Below are 17753 nucleotides of genomic sequence, written 5' to 3' on the forward strand. Positions count from 1 at the left end.
GCAGCCTCTGCATCCCCAGAGGCCCCCGTCATGCAGTGTTGTATAAACAGTGACCGTGCATGGGGCAGCAGGTGCCTGTGGCCCTCATGGCCCTCCCCACAGAGGGTCCAGCTGGCATAAGATAAGCAAAGGTCACGAACTCTCTCCCTCTAGTTCCCTCAAACACAGCTTGTTTGGGGGAAATGGACATTATGTTGTTTCTAGATAATTTTTAACTGAGAATGCTGACTTACCCCAGATAGTCATGTAGTCCTTTTCTTAGCTAGAAATAGAGTAGATGCCAACAATCTCTTCTTAGAGATTAACATTAACTCTTCTCAGTCCTGCTTATTTGATTTCTGTACGTTTTGTTTTTCTGGAATATTTGGGAGTGGTGTGAGCCTCAGAACTTCTAGCAAATATAATTGGGTATATTAAAACAATTTTTACAACAGTGTAAAAGGAATTTTTAAAAGTTCACTCATTGTGATGTTGTACGATTATTTTAATTCTCCATGTTTCCTCCTGGTCTTTGTTCATATGCATGTGTGATATGTTCACTGTTTTATTTACTGCCATTTCCTGAAGTCTTATTAATTCTACCTTCGTAACTATTAACAGCTGGAGAATGTTTTACTTATTTGATGTTCCATACTTTGCTTCCCCAGCCCCCGAGTGGGACATCCTATGCGGGTGTTTCTAGTCTTTGCCACTCTGGATAATACCACTGTGGACACATCACTGTGCACACAGTGCATTTGTTCTTTTGACTTCTGTCCTTGGCATAAGTTTCCAAGAGTAGGGTTACTAGAAAAAAAAGATGATAACTTGGTTTTCCACACAGACTTAAGTTTTTTCCTGCATTCCCCAGGAGAGGAAAAAGTATATTGTTATATCTTTCTTAATTACAATTATTTTACCCCCGTCTCAGAAGCAAAAACTTAAAGTAACTCTTAGATTAGACAAGAAGCTTCGTTTTTGAAACTCTTCCCCTAACCTAAGGGACAAACTTGAAATCAGAGCAAGGCCAGGACATTCAACCTCTACGCCCACAGTCGCTGCTGCTGAAGACTGAAGGAGCCTGTGTCCTGGCCCTGGGAACACCACTGCCGTCTGCTCTGATAAGGCTGGGGTAAAAGTGCACACACGCTTTGCAGGCTTAACCACTTCTCCCCCAGTTTCTCCTTAGATAGAGGGAGGAAGGAAAAACAATCAAAAAACCACCGTCCCTCAGGGAGCAGCAGTCCCCAAACCATTGACCAAGCTGCCACATGGACAAGTCCTTATTCCTGGAGCAAGGGCGGGGAGGAGGGGCCCAGGGAGGTCCTGCAGCAGAGCTTCCTTCACTGTGGCTGCCGGGCACGTGACACGCAGCTCCTGCTGAGCCCTTTGTCACTTCCTAGTGTGCCAGCTCAGGGGCCTTCCCAGAGCCAGCTATGCTTTGTGGAGTGGTAGGGTGTGTGTGTGTGTGTGTGTGTGTGCGTGCGCGCGCGCGCGCGCGTGTGAGAGAGAGAAGAAGGGGAAGGAGAGGAAGAGAGAAGGAGGGAGAGGATATGTGGGGGGGGGGGTGTCTAGCTCACTGGTCTCTAAGGGCCCTGCCCCTAGCATTTTTGCTGGACACACAGTAAAGTTCTATATCTAAGGCTGTGTAAAGCAAGGACTATTTCTCTTCTTTGAACACACCTAAAGCTAGGTTTATTGATTCCTGCATACCCTGGAACAGCAATGGGCGGCTGTGTAGTGGCCAAAGTCTTGTTTGCCCTCAGAGCCGTCACCCCCCACCCACCCTGTTGCTGTCAGTAGGTACAGCCCTTGCCTGTTGGCCACCCAAGAACTCCATGACCCGTCCTCCAGCTCCTTCGGAGGCCTGCAGAGAGCCTAGTCCCATCCATGCTTTGGTGCTGGCCCGAATTCCTGACAAGGGGTTGGGCAGGCCTGTCCCACACCCACACTACCCCCACCTCACTCTGTCTTCTCTTCCCTCTAAACTTAGAGCTTTGCTTCCCGCGCCTGCCTCAAGCTTTTGACTTTCTATTTTGCTTCCTAATCGCTGTTCCTCATTCCTTGCTAATCTGCTTTTCCTTTGCCGCTCAATGTCTTGCAGTCCTCCTCTTTGCTAGCAGCCCGGCAGGCTTCCACGGAAGTACCTACTGCTGCAGACCTTGTCAGTGCAATAGAAAAGTTGGTCAAAAGCAAGCTGGTAAGTGGGGGTTCTGGAGACAGTTCTGTGTGTGTCTCACCTCCATGCGGCTCCCAAGGCCTTGCATCTGTCTGCCGTGTTCTCTTTGGACCTATCCTCGTGCCTTCTGTGCAATTATTTCCAGCTAATGATGGTTTCTAAACAGCTGTGCTCCCAAGTCCTCTTTGGCATTGTTTGGGAACGGGCATGGGAAATTAACAGGCCATTTGGGAGTTGTGATGTTATACAAGGTGAAAAGTGTCCAAGACAAACTAGCCTCACTATAAGCCTGATCCAGCTGCCTGCATGCAGGTAGCATCCAGTCTGTGACTGAGGCATGTCTGGTTAGCACCGAAGCTAGTGTACTCTGCTGCTAAGATACAGAACATGGACTGGATCTTTGAAAACACCGGGAAATTTTATTTGGGAACTTCGGATAGCCTGCTGGCTTGCAAAGTCTTGCAAAAGTGGACTGCTGATTATAAAGCAGAATGGGCGAAAGTGTGCAGATACCTCACAAGAAATTAAGAGAGCTGGTGCATATCCCCAACCCTGGGGAAAAATTGAATGTAAACCACTGACAACTGGTCTAGCTTGTGACTGTCTCCTGTACCAGTCAGCACATTGGAGGGAAAGGGGATGAGCCTGAGCTGGTTTGGGATTTCGGCATAATGCTGGTGAAACAGCGCTTTTTTGGGTAGCTCATTAGGATAGAGCTCCTCCCCTACTCCCGTGCTTTTACATTCGAGTGTATCCCTATAGGATGACAGACTGAAATGCTTCTTTCAGTCTCATCCGTGTCACCCATTTGGCTTCTCCTACAATTCTCATTAGGATAAACGTCTGTGCTTCGCAGACTTCTGTTGGGCAGTCTTGTTAATCAATGCCATTTAAACCCTTCTCCACCTGGCCCAGGAATTAGAGGAAAACGGTGGATGCTCTCTAGGGATAGCTGCCTGATAATTTTGATTGCAGTAACCCCTTTTTCAGATAGCCCACCTTATAGTGTATAAATGAGATTTAATACATATGATTTTATTCTTTCATTCCTAAGTTTTCCTTCCTATTAAAGCTGCTGTTTTTAGTAACTAGTGTCAAACTCTTGAAGGTTGTCCATTTTCCTGCCATCTCTGCCTGTCCTGCCAGTAGGAGTTAAGTGCTCCTGTGGGCACTACATTGACTTCTCAAAGGACTCCTCTCTGGCTACGCCTCCACTTGCTGTCCACACTGACCCGTACACCCTCTTCATTCTCTAAATACCATCTTTAATTTTTTTCTTAAAATTGTCCTTTCTTTTGTATTTTCTCTTTTGCCACCTGAGCCTGGGCCCTGCCTTCGTGCCTGGACTGGTGCCGTAGCCACTGCTTTCTCTTTCCCCACCCTGCCTGCCTCCACACCTCATTCTCCCAATCAGTCCTCCACAAGCACTGCCTACTACCTCCCTCCTTGCTGGGGCTCACTGCCCCCCTCTTGCCTATACACAAGCAGTGGTCTCCAATGTGGGGTGCTTTCAGGTACACAGTTTACTGGGGTATGGGAAGAAAATATTTGATCATTTTTATATCATCATTTTAAAATGTTTCATGTTGGCCGGGCGCAGTGGCTCACGCCTGTAATCCTAGCACTCTGGGAGGCCGAGGCGGGTGGATAGCTCGAGGTCAGGAGTTCTAGACCAGCCTGAGCAAGAGCGAGACCCCGTCTCTACTAAAAATAGAAAGAAATTATCTGGCCAACTAAAATATATATAGAAAAAATTAGCCGGGCATGGTGGTGCATGCCTGTAGTCCCAGCTACTTGGGAGGCTGAGGCGATAGGATAGCTTAAGCCCAGGAGTTTGAGGTTGCTGTGAGCTAGACTGATGCCACGGCACTCACTCTAGCCCGGGCAGCAAAGCAAGACTCTGTCTCAAAAATAAAATAAAATAAAAATGTTTCATGTATGTTTTGTTATGTACATAATGATAGTACAGTAACACAGATACATAATTTATAAATAAGTTACATGTTTTAGGGGTACATGAAAAAAATTATGTTCACTGATGTCAACAAATTTTGGAAATCACTGGCCTACAGATAGAGTCCACATTTACCCAGTATTCTGATATTTTGTGGCCTATTCTGCAACCTACCTTTCCAACATCCACTTATGATTCTGGTTGATGAATTCTGCTCCAACCAAGCTATTTTCCTGCCTATCCCTGAACACCTACTTGGATTTCCTTCCTCCAAGCTTTTGTCCAAACCACCCCACTTCTCTGGAATGTTTGCCCTCTTATTTTTGCTTATCTAGAACATAATGGTCCTTCAAGGTCCCACTCAAATTTCGTCTCTTCACAAGGGCTTCTCTGACCAGCCCAGGCCAAATTTCCTCTGTAATCACATGGCAATTACTAAAGCCACATGCACCGAGGGACAGCTCTTAGGTGGCCCTGTTGTGTTAGTTGTTAAAATATCCTAATGTAAACATTTGTAGTTTACTTTTCCAGCTAAATGGTAAGTCGTTTAGGACAATATTGTTTTTTCCTCCTATTTATCGGGTTCTTTGTGAATGCTTATTTCCAAAAATCTGTATTTGTTTATATTTTGGATTACCTTTTTCCTGCTACTGCTGCTAACCTTTGCACTGTTGAGAGTCTCTTAGGGCCTCTAATTTGTGTGATCAATGGGTCTGGTGTTAAACATGCGAGTGAAGATATTGAGAAGTCCCATTAGAGCAAGTTTCCCAGAGAAGAGGGAGAGTGGGATGGCATTGGAATCAATTGGCCTTATAGCAAGGTCTCAATAAATGTCTACTGAATGAATGTCCTTTCTGCGGTGAGTTTACTGTAATAAAGGCTTTAATTTCTTCCACCAATAACTACACTTGAGGACCTACAATGAGCCCAGAAGTAGAAATTTCTTTGGTTTAACATACAAAACCAAGCGGTTATACGGATATCACAGAAAGTAGTCAGGATGCAGCTGTTTGCTTTCTTAGAATCTTGTCACAAAAATATGATTCTTTGTCCTCTCCTCTACCTTCTCTTTCTTCTCATCCAGCCATCAGGTAGCGATGCAACAACAGGAGGCTGAGAATATCCCAGCCATGTTTAGGAACACTAAGGTGCATTTTCACTGCCAGGACTCTTAATCCTATTTCTTTATCTTAGAAGAAGAAAAGATCCAGAGCCATAAAAGTTCAGGAATACTTATGTGACTAAAAGACAACAGCGTAGTGGCTGCCGGTAATGGCCACTGTTATCCCAGACTTGGTTAATGCACAGATCAGGAGAAGGAATAGTCTCACTGCACTCAAAGCTATTCAGACCACACCTGTCACAAGTTGTGTGTGAGTAATGTATTGTGTTTTAAATACAACATTCTAAAATATTCTTGAACAAACTGGAGAGGCGATAATCAGACCACGTGGTTCATGTCATCTAAAGGAAAGGTGAAGAAACCGAGGTTAAGTATGGGGAGAAGTTGGGAGAAGACACATGACAGCCGTCTTCCAGTAGCACTGCCGTGGGAATGGAGGGCTGCTCTGACTCTGTCGTTCCAGAAGGTGGAACCTAGACCTGTGGGTGGGAGTTTTCTTAGTTCAGTATAAGAAAGAACTAAGAAAGTCCTTTACAGGGTCAGATTCCATTTCACAGGAGTATCTGGTATGCATGGACTTATTTTATTTATTTATTTATTTATTTTGACACAAGGTCTCACTCTGTTGTCTAGACCAGAACGCAGTGGGATCATCATAGCTCACTGCAACCTGAAACTCTCAGGCTCAAGCAATCCTCCTGCCTCAGCCTCCTGAGTAGCTGAGATGACAGGCACATGCCACCACATCTGGCTAAGTTTTGTATTTTTTGTAGAGACTGGGTCTCACTATGTTCCTCAGACTGGTCTCGAACTCCTGGCCTCAAGCAATCCTCCAGCCTTGCCATCCGAAGTGCTGAGATTACAGACATGAGCCACTGTCCCCGGCCTGGTTGGACTTTAATCTAGAGCTTAGAGTCTTTCTACATTCTTCATTGGTTGCTCAAGTGATGGCACCAAATTCTGCACTTAGAATTTATTTGATCCCCCAGCTCCACTCAAAGGCCATGAGATCCCCTGTGTCCCAAAGCTGCCTCTATTGCTTTATAGTCACGCAGACATCATTGCACCAGGCTTCCTCCTTGATGAGTTGTGATCTCTGATGTAAAAGCTCTGCTGGGAGCAAAGACAGGGTTCTCAGGCTCTCTTGCCGTGCAGGTAAAACCTCTAAAGACTCCCCCATTGGCGAGTCCTTCTGGACATTAATGGGCCCTTCTGAGTTCTCTCCAACCAGCCTTGGTCTTCCCCCCCCCCACCCCCAGAGATAAGGTCTTGCTCTGTCACCCAGGCTGGAGTACAGTGGCACAATTATAGTTCACTGCAACCTTGAACTCTTGAGCTCAAGTGATCCTCCTGCTTTAGCCTTTCAAGTAGCTGGGACTACAGGTACCATGTGCCACCATGCCCAGATAATTTATGTTTATTTTAATTTCTGTAGAGATAGGGTCTTGCTATATTACCCAGGCTGATCTCGAACTGCTGGCCTCAAGTGACCCTCCCGCCTCAGCCTCCCAAAATGCTGGGATAACAGGCATGAGCTACTGCACCTGGCTCAGCCTTGGTCTTTAACCAAATCAGTGCCTTTGTTTACCAAGAAAGGATGCTCACCCACCTCCCCCCAAATAGAGCTAATGTACTTTTTCTGGCCTGAGTTAAAGATAATACCTTGTGTGATTTTTAGTACTGCCTTTCCTGGACCTGTGGATTGCTGCTGCTCACAGAGAGTGTGTTAGGAATCGGAAGACCTAGGTTTTAGTCCTGTCTTTGCTACTTATTTTACAGCCCTGGGAAAGTTAGTCTATTTGGGCCTCTCTCTTATCTCACTTGGTAATGGTGATAGTTCTGTCTACCTGAATCAAATCTCAAGAGAGTTATGATGATACGAATGTGCTTTGTAAACTGATAAGCAAACATCTGTAAATATTAGTTCTTAGCCACCTCAGCTGCCCTGTGAAGGGGAGGGAAAGGGAACTCTGCCATCTTTATCTTCTGTAACCTAGTGTAGTGCTGAGCATGTAGAAACTTAGTATTCATCACGATGGACTAGTGGTTAGGTGAATGTTGCAGGCAATAGCTTAACATTCTATATGATTTGGTTTTATTCCTCAAGTTTGAGGAACAAGAGCCTCCTGGCCATGTGAGAAAATGATGCCTCTAAACTATAGTTTGTAGCCCCAGGATTCTACCATCCCTCTGGCATGAAAGATTGAGCCTCTAGAAAGAAAGCCTCTCTCTTAGCTCTAGCTCTTGTCATCAGGTGGCACACCAGAATGGTTCACTGGGCTCAGGATAGCCCCTGTGGACCCCGGCTAATAATCCTGTTCCTTTAGGGAAGGAGCTGGCCAGGACTGATCTCTTGTTTAGTCTACCTGGTGGTCTGGCATCCTAGACTGTGTCCTAACTGCTTCAGCAAGACTTCCCACCCTCTTGTTCTCCTGCGTTGGTAGCATCCACCTGCTTGGCCCTGTGGACCACAGAAGAGCACAGCAAAGGCCAGGCTGTGTTTGCGTGTGTGCTTTGCTCTGCTTGGGGTGACTTGCCTGGCTCTGTCAGCAGCCAGGAGGAGTTAGCAGCAGTTCAGAGTCCAGATGGGAGAAAATAACGGCCCCATCATTCCATCGTGGAGGTTGATGTTTTCAGGAACTAAGTTCATCTGGCATTCCTCTGTGGAAGAGATTGCTGAGACTTTTGTCAGCATAGAAAAGTTTAGATTCCTACCCCAAATTTTTTTTTTTTTTTTTTTTTTTTTGAGACAGAGTCTCACTCTGTTGCCCAGGCTAGAGTGAGTGCCGTGGCGTCAGCCTAGCTCACAGCAACCTCAAACTCCTGAGCTCAAGCGATCCTCCTGTCTCAGCCTCCCGAGTAGCTGGGACTACAGGCATGCGCCACTATGCCCGGCTAATTTTTTCTATATATATTTTTAGCTGTCCATATAATTTCTTTCTATTTTTAGTAGAGATGGGGTCTCGCTCTTGCTCAGACTGGTCTCGAACTCCTGAGCTCAAACGATCCGCCCACCTCGGCCTCCCAGAGTGCTAGGATTACAGGCGTGAGCCACCGCGCCCGGCCCTACCCCAAATTTTTAACCCAAAGTTACAAACCTGAAAAGTCATTTGCCTGAGAAATCCAGACTTCAGTTTGTCCACTGTGTGATTGTCCCTGTGCCCATCCCCAATTTGTCTAGGAATGACTTAGAAATGCCTTTTTGTCCAGAGAATATTATACATGTTTTTTTTTAACATAAATTATATGTATATATTTCAGGTTTACAACATGATGTTATGAAATACAAGTAGATAGTAGAATATTTACTATAGTGAAGCAAATTAACATATTTATCATTTCATAGTAATTTTTGTGTATCTGTGACAAGAGCAGCTAAAATCTACTTATTTAACAACAATCTCTAATACAATACAATTTCATTAACTATAGTCCTCATGTTGTACATTAGATCTCTATAGACCTGTTCATCCTGCATATCTGCTACTTTGTATCCTCTGAACCTACATCTCCCCATTTCCATTGCACCCCCTGCCCTGGTAACCACTATCTTATTCTCTATTTCTACATATTTTATTTTGAACTTTGGGTTTTTTTAGATGCCACATTTAAGTGAGATCATGCAATATTTTTCTTTCTGTGTCTAGCTTGTTTCACTTAGCATAATGTCCTCCAGGTCCCTCCGTGTTGTAGCAAATGGCAGGATCTCCCTTTTAAAGGAGAATAATATTTCATTTAAAGGCTGAATAATCTTCTATTGTGTGTGTAGGTGTATATTATATGCATATGCATATCCCAGTTTCTTTCTTCAGTCATCCACCAACAGATACTTAGTTTGTTTCCATATCCTAGCTATTGTGAATAATTTTTCAATGAACATTGGGGTACAGATATCTTTACAAGGAGCTTATTTCATTACCTTTGTGTATATACCTATTAGAGTGTTTGCTGGGTCATATGATAGTTCTATTTTTAGTTTCTTTAGGAACCTTTGTACTGTTTTTCCATTATGACTATACCTATCTACATTCCTACAAACAGTGTACTGGGGTTCCCTTTTCTTCACACTCTTGCCAATATTTGTTATCTCTTAACAGGTGTGATATATACATTTTTATAAAAGAGGAGCAGCTAAGAGGTGACTGGTTGGTGTGGTGGGTGGTGCTGGACCACCCGACTTACCTGTTGCCTTATCAGAGGAGCTTTGATCTCTCCCCAAGAGTTCCCACTATTCAATAAGTTCTTGGTGTCCTCCTACACACCAGGCTTTGAGATCAAGCACAGAGCCTCTCCTTCCTTACGTGGAGCTTGCAGTTTAGAGTTAATGCTCAAAATTCTTTCCTGCCTGGACTGTTAGCAAACATTTCCTCCCAGATTCCAGTTGGATATCTCTTTACGTGACTGTTAGAGTGATCTGTCTTTCTTTTCCTTTTTTTAAAAAAAGTTTTAATAGTTCTTTTCTGACTAACAAAAGCAATATATACTTATTCAAAAAGAGTTGGAAAAATGACAAGAGTATAAGCATAAACCATCATCTAGACATAGAGTGTTGAAATTTTGGTGTATTTTCTTCCAGACCCTTTTAAAAATAATGTAGTTCATCATAGAGTATTTAAAGTTTAAGTTCTATTTTCCTTTACTATCATATCAGAGATATTTTCCCAAATTATGAAAGCTCTTTGGAACATTAAGACTGATCTTTTTAAAACTTAAATCCAAATGTGTTACTTCCCTGCTTAAAATTCTCCCATCATTGATCTTAGAAGGTAAAGTCTCACTGCTTAATGCCACAGACAAGACTCTCTATCATCTGGTCCCTGAATGCTTCTCCAAGATTCTACTTTCACTTCTCACCTCTTCCTTCTCTAGCACCCACTCACCCCAACTCACAGAACAGTCACTTGCCAATCCCCTTCCCTCACGCCATATATTCTGCTTACACTGGGCTACTTCCAGCTGGCCAGGCTGCCCCATGTGGTTTTGCCCCTCAGGCCTTCACTCAGGGGTTCTCCTGCCTGGAATGTCCTCCCACTGGAGTATCCAATGAACCCCTTTCCATCTCTCAATCCTCAGTAAAAGCTTTGCCTCTTCCATTGTCTTTCCCTCCCCTCTCCACCGCACCATAGAGCTGCCTGCTGCTTTTGTTCATCCTCCATGGTACCTCTTCTTGCCAGAAGAGCAGCCACTGCAGCTTAGATTATGGAGCGCATCCTCAGTGCATCCTCATTTCTCCAGCACTTTGCAAATTTTTAGCATGTAGTAGATGCCTGATAAATATTTGCTTGAATACAAAAACGATCAATAACAGTACTGTGTAATGAATGCTGTGTGTGAAGAGTGCTTATGGGAGCTCCGAGGAAGGTTGTGTTATGGGTATGTCAGCTCAGATCCAGTGACCAGGAAACGTGTTCATTTTAAACAAGGATGGCCTTCCTCCACACTTTATCATCTATTTCAATCTATTTGCATCTCCGTTCCCTGACCTCCGTTCCCTGACCTAGGAACATTTGTTGCTCTGTCCTTATACACCTTTTCCTTTGTCTACAGAGACTGTTGTGGCCCTGAGCCCCAGGTGGGGCAGAAGTCCTCACTGTGGCAGATAACTGGCCACCACTGCCTGTTTTCTCCCAGGAGCAGCACAGACAATTGCAGGTCAACCCTAGTTGCCCTTAGCTGGGGCCCAGTGTCCCAACTCTAGCATAGGTAGCTAGGTCCTTAGAGGAAATCACTCCTGAATTATTACAAGCATTGTAATAATTCTGCATTTGTGGCAGACTACCCAGAATATATAATAGCTTAGCCAAACCCTGTATTTCCCTCTTCTTCCCCTCTTACTGCTTCCATCCCAGAGAGTCCTCCCCCAAAGATAACTTGGGCTGCTTTGCTCAGAGAACAGGTTAGGTGGGAGGACATGTAAGTATTTTCCTGTGTGACACGCTGGACTCCTCAGATGCTCTTCATTCTGTAGAAAGGTTGAGAGTGGCCCACACTAGCTGGATGCTCCCTGGGGAGAGCCTTGTAGCCAGAGATGTAGGCCTGCTCCCCAGGCCTTGCAGTCACCTTGCTACCAGCCAACAGGCTGCAGAACAAAGACTGTCACAGGACAATGGGGAAAGGGGGAGGGGAAGTAAAAGGCATGTAATCAGATCAATCACCAGCTGGGCCCATCTGCCCGGAGCCTGTCTCTGGTGATGGCACCAGGAGGCATGTCCCTGGAAGGCCTGCCTGCCGCTTGTCAAGCCTCAGCACCAGACACTCTCATTTCCTTAATAACAGGTTACAGATCCTGTATCTATAAATGGAGCTAAACCCCTCTTGACCTTTCTATATTTTTAGCCTATACTGCTGCTCTGAATATAACAACTTCCATGGTTGATTATTTGTTCTGTAAATATCTTTACCCCAAGTTAAAAGAAATTCTCTCCATCAAGCCTAAAGACTCTGTCCTTTTAATTCTAATTTATAGTGTTAGTAATTCATGTTTGGCCCTTGGCACATTTTGTCAATTTGAGGATTGGGGGTAGTGGTGGAAGAAGTTGTTTGATATCTTTTCTCAGCATTAAGTTTTTCAATTTAAGTCTTTATATTGTCCATCTTTTCTCATATAATGGCACATCAGATACCTTGTTCTCTTTTTGTTTCTTTTCCCTGGGCCTTTCTCTCCTACCTTTGTTTAGCCTATGTTGAAATATAGCAACTAAGAGAGTTTGTGACAAATACTGCAAGTGCAGATCACTTAGGGCCAGGCCTCAGCCTTGTCTTTCTTTTTGGACAGCACTTTTTGGTCTTTGTGACTTTAACCTTAAGGCTAATGTTTTCTAAGACTACTAGCCGCAGTGGCTGGCGTACAGAAGCATCTCGTAAGAACAGTTTGGATTGTCTCTCATTATTTGTTTTATGGTTGCCTAACTTGACCTTGATCTCTGGTCTTACTTTTATCCACATTGCTTCTGCCAATTCACATAGTGAAATGCTAAGTGTCACTATGTGGTCCTTCTTCCAGAGCACTTGTAAACATGTTAAGATTGGCTCCATTTGGAGGCTTTTTACTGTTAACAGTTCTATCCATTGGGGGGAGGGTTCACCATTGTAGGGCATTTTTAATTTTTCAAAGGGATTGTACAACTATCATCTTCTATTCCTTAGAAATCTGTAGAGAGGGAAGATCTGATTTGAAAATTGAGAAAAACTGAAGCATAGAACGATTTTAGCTGTCTCACATAAGATCATCCAGTGACCGGCAGATCTGGGATTAGAATTTAGGTTCCTTTACCCTTAGCTCCTTCTGGAGCACAATATTAATCCTTTCAACTTGTTTTTTCAATCCTGCAGCACCTTAATTAAAAGAAATGAAAAGGATTAATAAATGAAGGAAAGCCCTTGGGACATAACCTTTACCAAAGGTGTTTTTAGAAAAGGCTAAATCTGTTGACTTGTCTACATCTCATTGACCTCCTCAAAAGAATTGTAGCTGATTTAACAAAACATGATTTTACTAAACTAGTTCTCCTCTCACTACTCTGCCCTTATCAATTTGTATTTGATGGTCCTACAACTGATGTTCTTTTCTAACTGCTTATTTGGTGCAGAATTGCAATAATTATCTTTATCTCTGGAGCTCTTACCCAGAGGTAGTCACTTGGCAATTTCATTATGTCCGGGAAATTGGCAGCATATAGACACCAAGTACATCCTGATTGCCCAGGAAGGCGACAGCTCTGGGCTACCTGCTACAGGAGGATGAAGTCTCTGGTCTCCGAGGGCTTCATTATGGTTCGGTGAGAACAGCCTTGGCTACTGATTTTCCAAGTTGTTTGTGGCTAGGCTGGGGGTACATCGGGCTTCCAAGTGACTTGTCAGTGTACACTTCTCTAAGGCTGTTTATTCTTCTCTTTTCAGAGTCTAGAAGGAGGCTCATACCGGGGGAGCTTGAAAGACCCCGCAGGCTGCCTGAATGAGGGGATGGCCTCGCCCACACCTCCTCGGAACCTGGAAGAGGAACAGAAAGCCAAGGCCCTGAGAGGCAGGATGTAAGTGGCTTCCCCAGATGCCACCCTGGTGCACGCGTGTGTGCAGTGGACAACAGGCAAGGGTTGGGGGGAATTAGAAAGGGATTCCCCACACTATGTTTCCACTTACATCATTCATTCTCAGTAAAGGTGGCCCAGAGCTGTACAGTGTAGCATTGATCAACATTGAACCGCTTTGGCACTGACTTGAAGACGTTTATGCTGAAGTATACTCTGTGATATAGCAGCTGCTATTGACAAAGGGTGGTTATCACCAAGGTCTGTTTGAAATTTTAAAACATGGTGATAAAAGGAAAACAACGAAGTTTAGGAAACTATGAGACTATTGCCCTGGGTCTGTAGAATCAGAGAATCCTTAACCATTGCAGAGAGTCTGATTGAGGTCACCTTGAGAAACATTTTCCCAAATGTAGGAAAGTGACATATGGGAAGAGGGAGCGGTCATACCACCAGGCAGGTCCTGTCTCCAGTCCTTCTTCAAAGGTCTTAATTTTACAACCATTTGTGGGTTTCATTCCAAGAGAACCTCCTCTCTACTTTGAACAGCTAGCAGTAAAATATAATTCACATCACAGTCCGTTTCATAAAACCCCACATGTTATACAAGATTTGAGTTATTTACATTGATATAATGTCAATTTTGTATTAATAGTATTTGATTTGATAAAGAAGATAATGGATACCACTAATCGAAAAGCATAACTCCTCTAAAACTTTAGTTTTCTTGTTTAGGATTTGACTCTGTGTTGAAAGCAGAGCTACTAATGAGGCTTAGACATAGCTCAACATGTGAGAAGTTGTAAGTAGCAGGCAGAATTGAGTAGGCAGGTATAAAGGGTCCCTCCATGCTATTAATTAGCCTGTCCTTCTCTCTCAAACTCATCACTCGTCACTGACCAGACATGAAGATTAGCAAAAAATAAGGGAGGCCAGGCCCTTCTGTTGCCTAGAAATATATAAAGAATGTTTAAGACTTTGTTTCCCGGGAAACAGAAGTGGAAACATCATAGTGAGGGCCTGGTGTTAAAGCAGGACTGTCACCTTATAGTGGGAGTGAGCAAGTGGCATGTAAACCCTGCAACTCCATACTTGTCCCCTCCACTTTATAGGTGCTCAGGGGAAACCCCAAGAAGTTGGTGAATGGAGTAGAGCTTGAGAAATACCATCCCCAAAGGGAAATTTCCTAAGACTTGCACAAAGCTGATTCCTCTTAGCATCTCAGGCTGCTGTTACACTGGTAGAGCAGAGTTGGAGAGATTCCAGTCCTTTGTCAAGCCAAAGCAAAGTTTATATCTGGGAGCTGACTTTTGAGGTAGCAGGTGGTCCTTAGCAAAGCCAGTCACTACTCTTGTCGTTTAGGTTGAACGGGCCTCTGAACAGTCATTTAAGCCATTGTCCAGATAATGCTATTGTCTGACTTTGCTACAACAGGCAACAAAAGTCTGCTGCCTCTTTTACCCACTTTACCTGCCTCTTCCCCCTCTTCTCATTCTGGCCAAAACCTTACACCTCTCCACATCCTGAACTCTTGTGCAAATGCAATTGTTGGAATGTCTCTTCCCTCTTACTGTATATCATCCTATTCTATCCTGCTGTGCCATCATCATGGCCATGAAGAAAGAGAAGATGTATAGGTGTTTAATTATAAACCCTATGTGAGGCCAGAGGCTGAAAGGTATGGTGAACCAAGACTCAATCTGGAAGATGACAGTAGGACATCAAAGGGTTAAACGAGAGCTCCAGAGATAAAAGATGAACACAGATAGTCATGTGTCCAGGAGAAGAAAAAAGCTGAGAATGAACTTCCTTTTCAAGCTTCAGTCACTCATTCATTCAACAAACATTTGTTAAATACCTATTGTGTGCCATCAATGGGACACATCACTGAATAAGACAAGCAACAACAAAAGTCTTTGCTGTCATAACAGGTTTACATCCTAATAGGATAAATCAGACGATAAAATAAATTATGTAGTGTGTTGGAATCTGGGAAAAGAAAAAAGAAAGCAGTGTAAGGGAAATCAGGCATACAGATGAGGCCATGTTGCAGTTTTAAGTAGTTCTGGCATTTGCACAAAGACCAGGAGGAGGTAAGGAATTAGCCACGGGAGGAAAGGCATTCTTGGCAGAGGGAACAGCCAGTGCAAAAGCTCTAAAAGATTTTCTGTGGAAGACCAGCCATTCTCTACCATTGTGAAAGAGAGAGGATAGAAAAAAGTCTAACCTGCAGCTGGAATAATTTTAGCTGGAATAAAGAATAACATTTATTTGTAAATAACTTTTACTAATAGGAACTGAACATGAAAAAAATTGCTTTATTATCAATTCAATTTATTTTACAATTAATCATGCACTGCATTGTGATGCATGTAATTTAAATCTTTGATGTAACTTTTCAGACTGTCTTTTAATGTGTCATAATCTCTCTTTCAAGGAGGGGATGCAAGGTACTAGCAGCACCTAGTACAATCCCCTTCTCCAGAGTCTGACAAGCCTAAGACAGCCCCTATCTGTCAGCAAAGAGTTGAGGATAAAAATATCTCCTAGAGACAGAGAGCTGGACCTCATCTCCAGAGGGCCCTGCCAGCCCCAAATTCCCACCCTGACTTCCCTGTGGGTTTTCTTTTACCACTTTCTTCTGAGCAGTAACTTGGGCCATGCTAAAGATATATTTAAATGCTTTTATTTGGCCTTGCCAGTTCCTTCCTGTGGCCTAAAACACATGATTGTCTGTGCTGGAGCGAGGGAGCCAGTTGGAAGTGATGGGCATGCTGATAAAGAAGCATGTGTTCCTGTGCCTCCTCCCCACTGCCCCGAGGCCCTAGACCCGGGGATTCTGTGGCTTCTGAGGGCTGTATAGAACAAAACCTTCAGATGAATAACTTCCAGGGTTCAAAACGGTTACAACCCTTGTGCTAGGGCTCCTCTTTGACATCTCAGAACTTTATCCCTTCTGCACTGGGGCAAAAATGCAGTTGTGTGGCTCCCGGCAAAACTCTTTCCAGTTAGATGATAAGGGTCAGACTCCAGTAGTTTGCACAGCACCACCCTGCCACTGTGCACGACTGTAAGCATTTTGTGTGCATCTCTGCACTGTCTGGACAGAAAAAAGAAAGAGGAGTGTTTGGGTTTGAGGCTCAGGGACTCCAAAGAGCCAGCCTGAGTAGTTTCCCAGGCAGTGGACCCCAGTGAAAGATCACAGTCTTTGGATTTTGATACAATTGGGTTCAAATCCCAGCTCTGCTACTCACTTCCTAATCTTGGTCAAGTTACCTAACCTTTCTGTCTTAGCAGTTTCATTCGTATATTAATAAAATAGAGTTTTGCAATACCTACCTTGCTATAAAGCATGGGGAAACCCAGAGGAAGTAACTGGCACATAGTAAATGCTCTAAGACTGCGGTCCCCAACCCCGGGCTGCTGACCGGTACTGGTCTGTGGCCTGTTAGGAACTGGGCCACAGAGCTCCGCTGTACCCCCTCCCCGCCATCCATGGAAAAATTGTCTTCCATGAAACTGTTCCCTGGTGCCAAAAAGGTGGGGACCATTGCTCTAAGAGGTGGAAATGATTAACAAGAAAGAAACCAAGAAAGCAAATGTCCTTGTAGTTGTTAAATCCTGCATCCTGGGACAGGGAGTGCTGCATTCAAAGTTGTGATTATGGACTGTTGGCAGTCATTCGTTCTGGCCTTGACTGGGGATTTTCTAGCCCCGTTACCATGGATACCCATCTGAAGAATTGTAGCTTCTATTATATTAATATATTTTTGGAGGCCTTAAAGGTTGGATATCAGATAAGTGCCTTTCTCCTGAAGAGGAGCTGAGGGAGTAACAGTTGCATGTTGATCCCTGGCCTCAAAGCTTTCAGAACTCGGTTTTGCCAAAGGGCCCCTCATTCTTCTGCTCTGTCTGTGCAATCGCTCTGTTATAGGCGAGGGAGAAAGACTCACGAAGAGTAGAAAGAAGAATGCTAGGCGATGAGCATCGTTCTTCCTCTGCCTATTGTGTGTCACCTCAGGAAGCCCTTTCCGGCCTTGGTGGCCTCAGCTCTTCAGTGGGGCCTCATGTAGAGAGAGAACATCAGTAACCACCTTTCTGGGGTGCTAGATGTGGGCCTTCTGAGTGGTCTTGTCATAAAGGTGCCAAAGTAACTTCCCTGTGAACTTACGTGTGAAGATTTCCTGCTTAACAATGAAGAGGAACCCTCATTGTTCTTATTCTGCTCAGGTTTGTCCTGAACGAGCTGGTTCAGACAGAGAAGGACTATGTCAAGGATCTGGGGATCGTGGTGGAGGTGAGTAGGCGGTTCCAGGTGGGTTGCCCAAGCAGGAGCATATTGGACCCTACCGAGGTCGACGTGTTTAAATTTGATGGCTAAACATATATCTTTTACTCTGGGTATTTGCAGAAATGAAAATAAAAATAGCAATAAATCAAATAGAATATGTAGGTAATGTTTTTCTTTTCCTCTTGAAATATTATAAGATA

At 44.0% G+C, this 17753-nt stretch overlaps 1 protein-coding gene across 6 annotated transcripts in view; it reads left to right on the top strand.

The window, feature by feature from the left end:
- Window positions 1-17753, top strand: part of KALRN (kalirin RhoGEF kinase) — a 639384-nt gene that overhangs the window by 564392 nt on the left and 57239 nt on the right. For 4 of the 6 annotated variants that reach the window (XM_069475125.1, XM_069475126.1, XM_069475134.1 and 1 more), the window contains 3 exons: window positions 2084-2179; window positions 13135-13265; window positions 17493-17559. In XM_069475125.1, the coding sequence (XP_069331226.1) occupies window positions 2084-2179; window positions 13135-13265; window positions 17493-17559 (294 nt within the window). The remainder of the gene's footprint in view (window positions 1-2083; window positions 2180-13134; window positions 13266-17492; window positions 17560-17753) is intronic. The other 2 variants (XM_069475136.1, XM_069475137.1) reach the window with 1 other exon arrangement.

This window comes from Eulemur rufifrons, chromosome 7 (genome assembly GCF_041146395.1).
Source record: "Eulemur rufifrons isolate Redbay chromosome 7, OSU_ERuf_1, whole genome shotgun sequence".
Taxonomy (NCBI): Eukaryota; Metazoa; Chordata; class Mammalia; order Primates; family Lemuridae; genus Eulemur; species Eulemur rufifrons.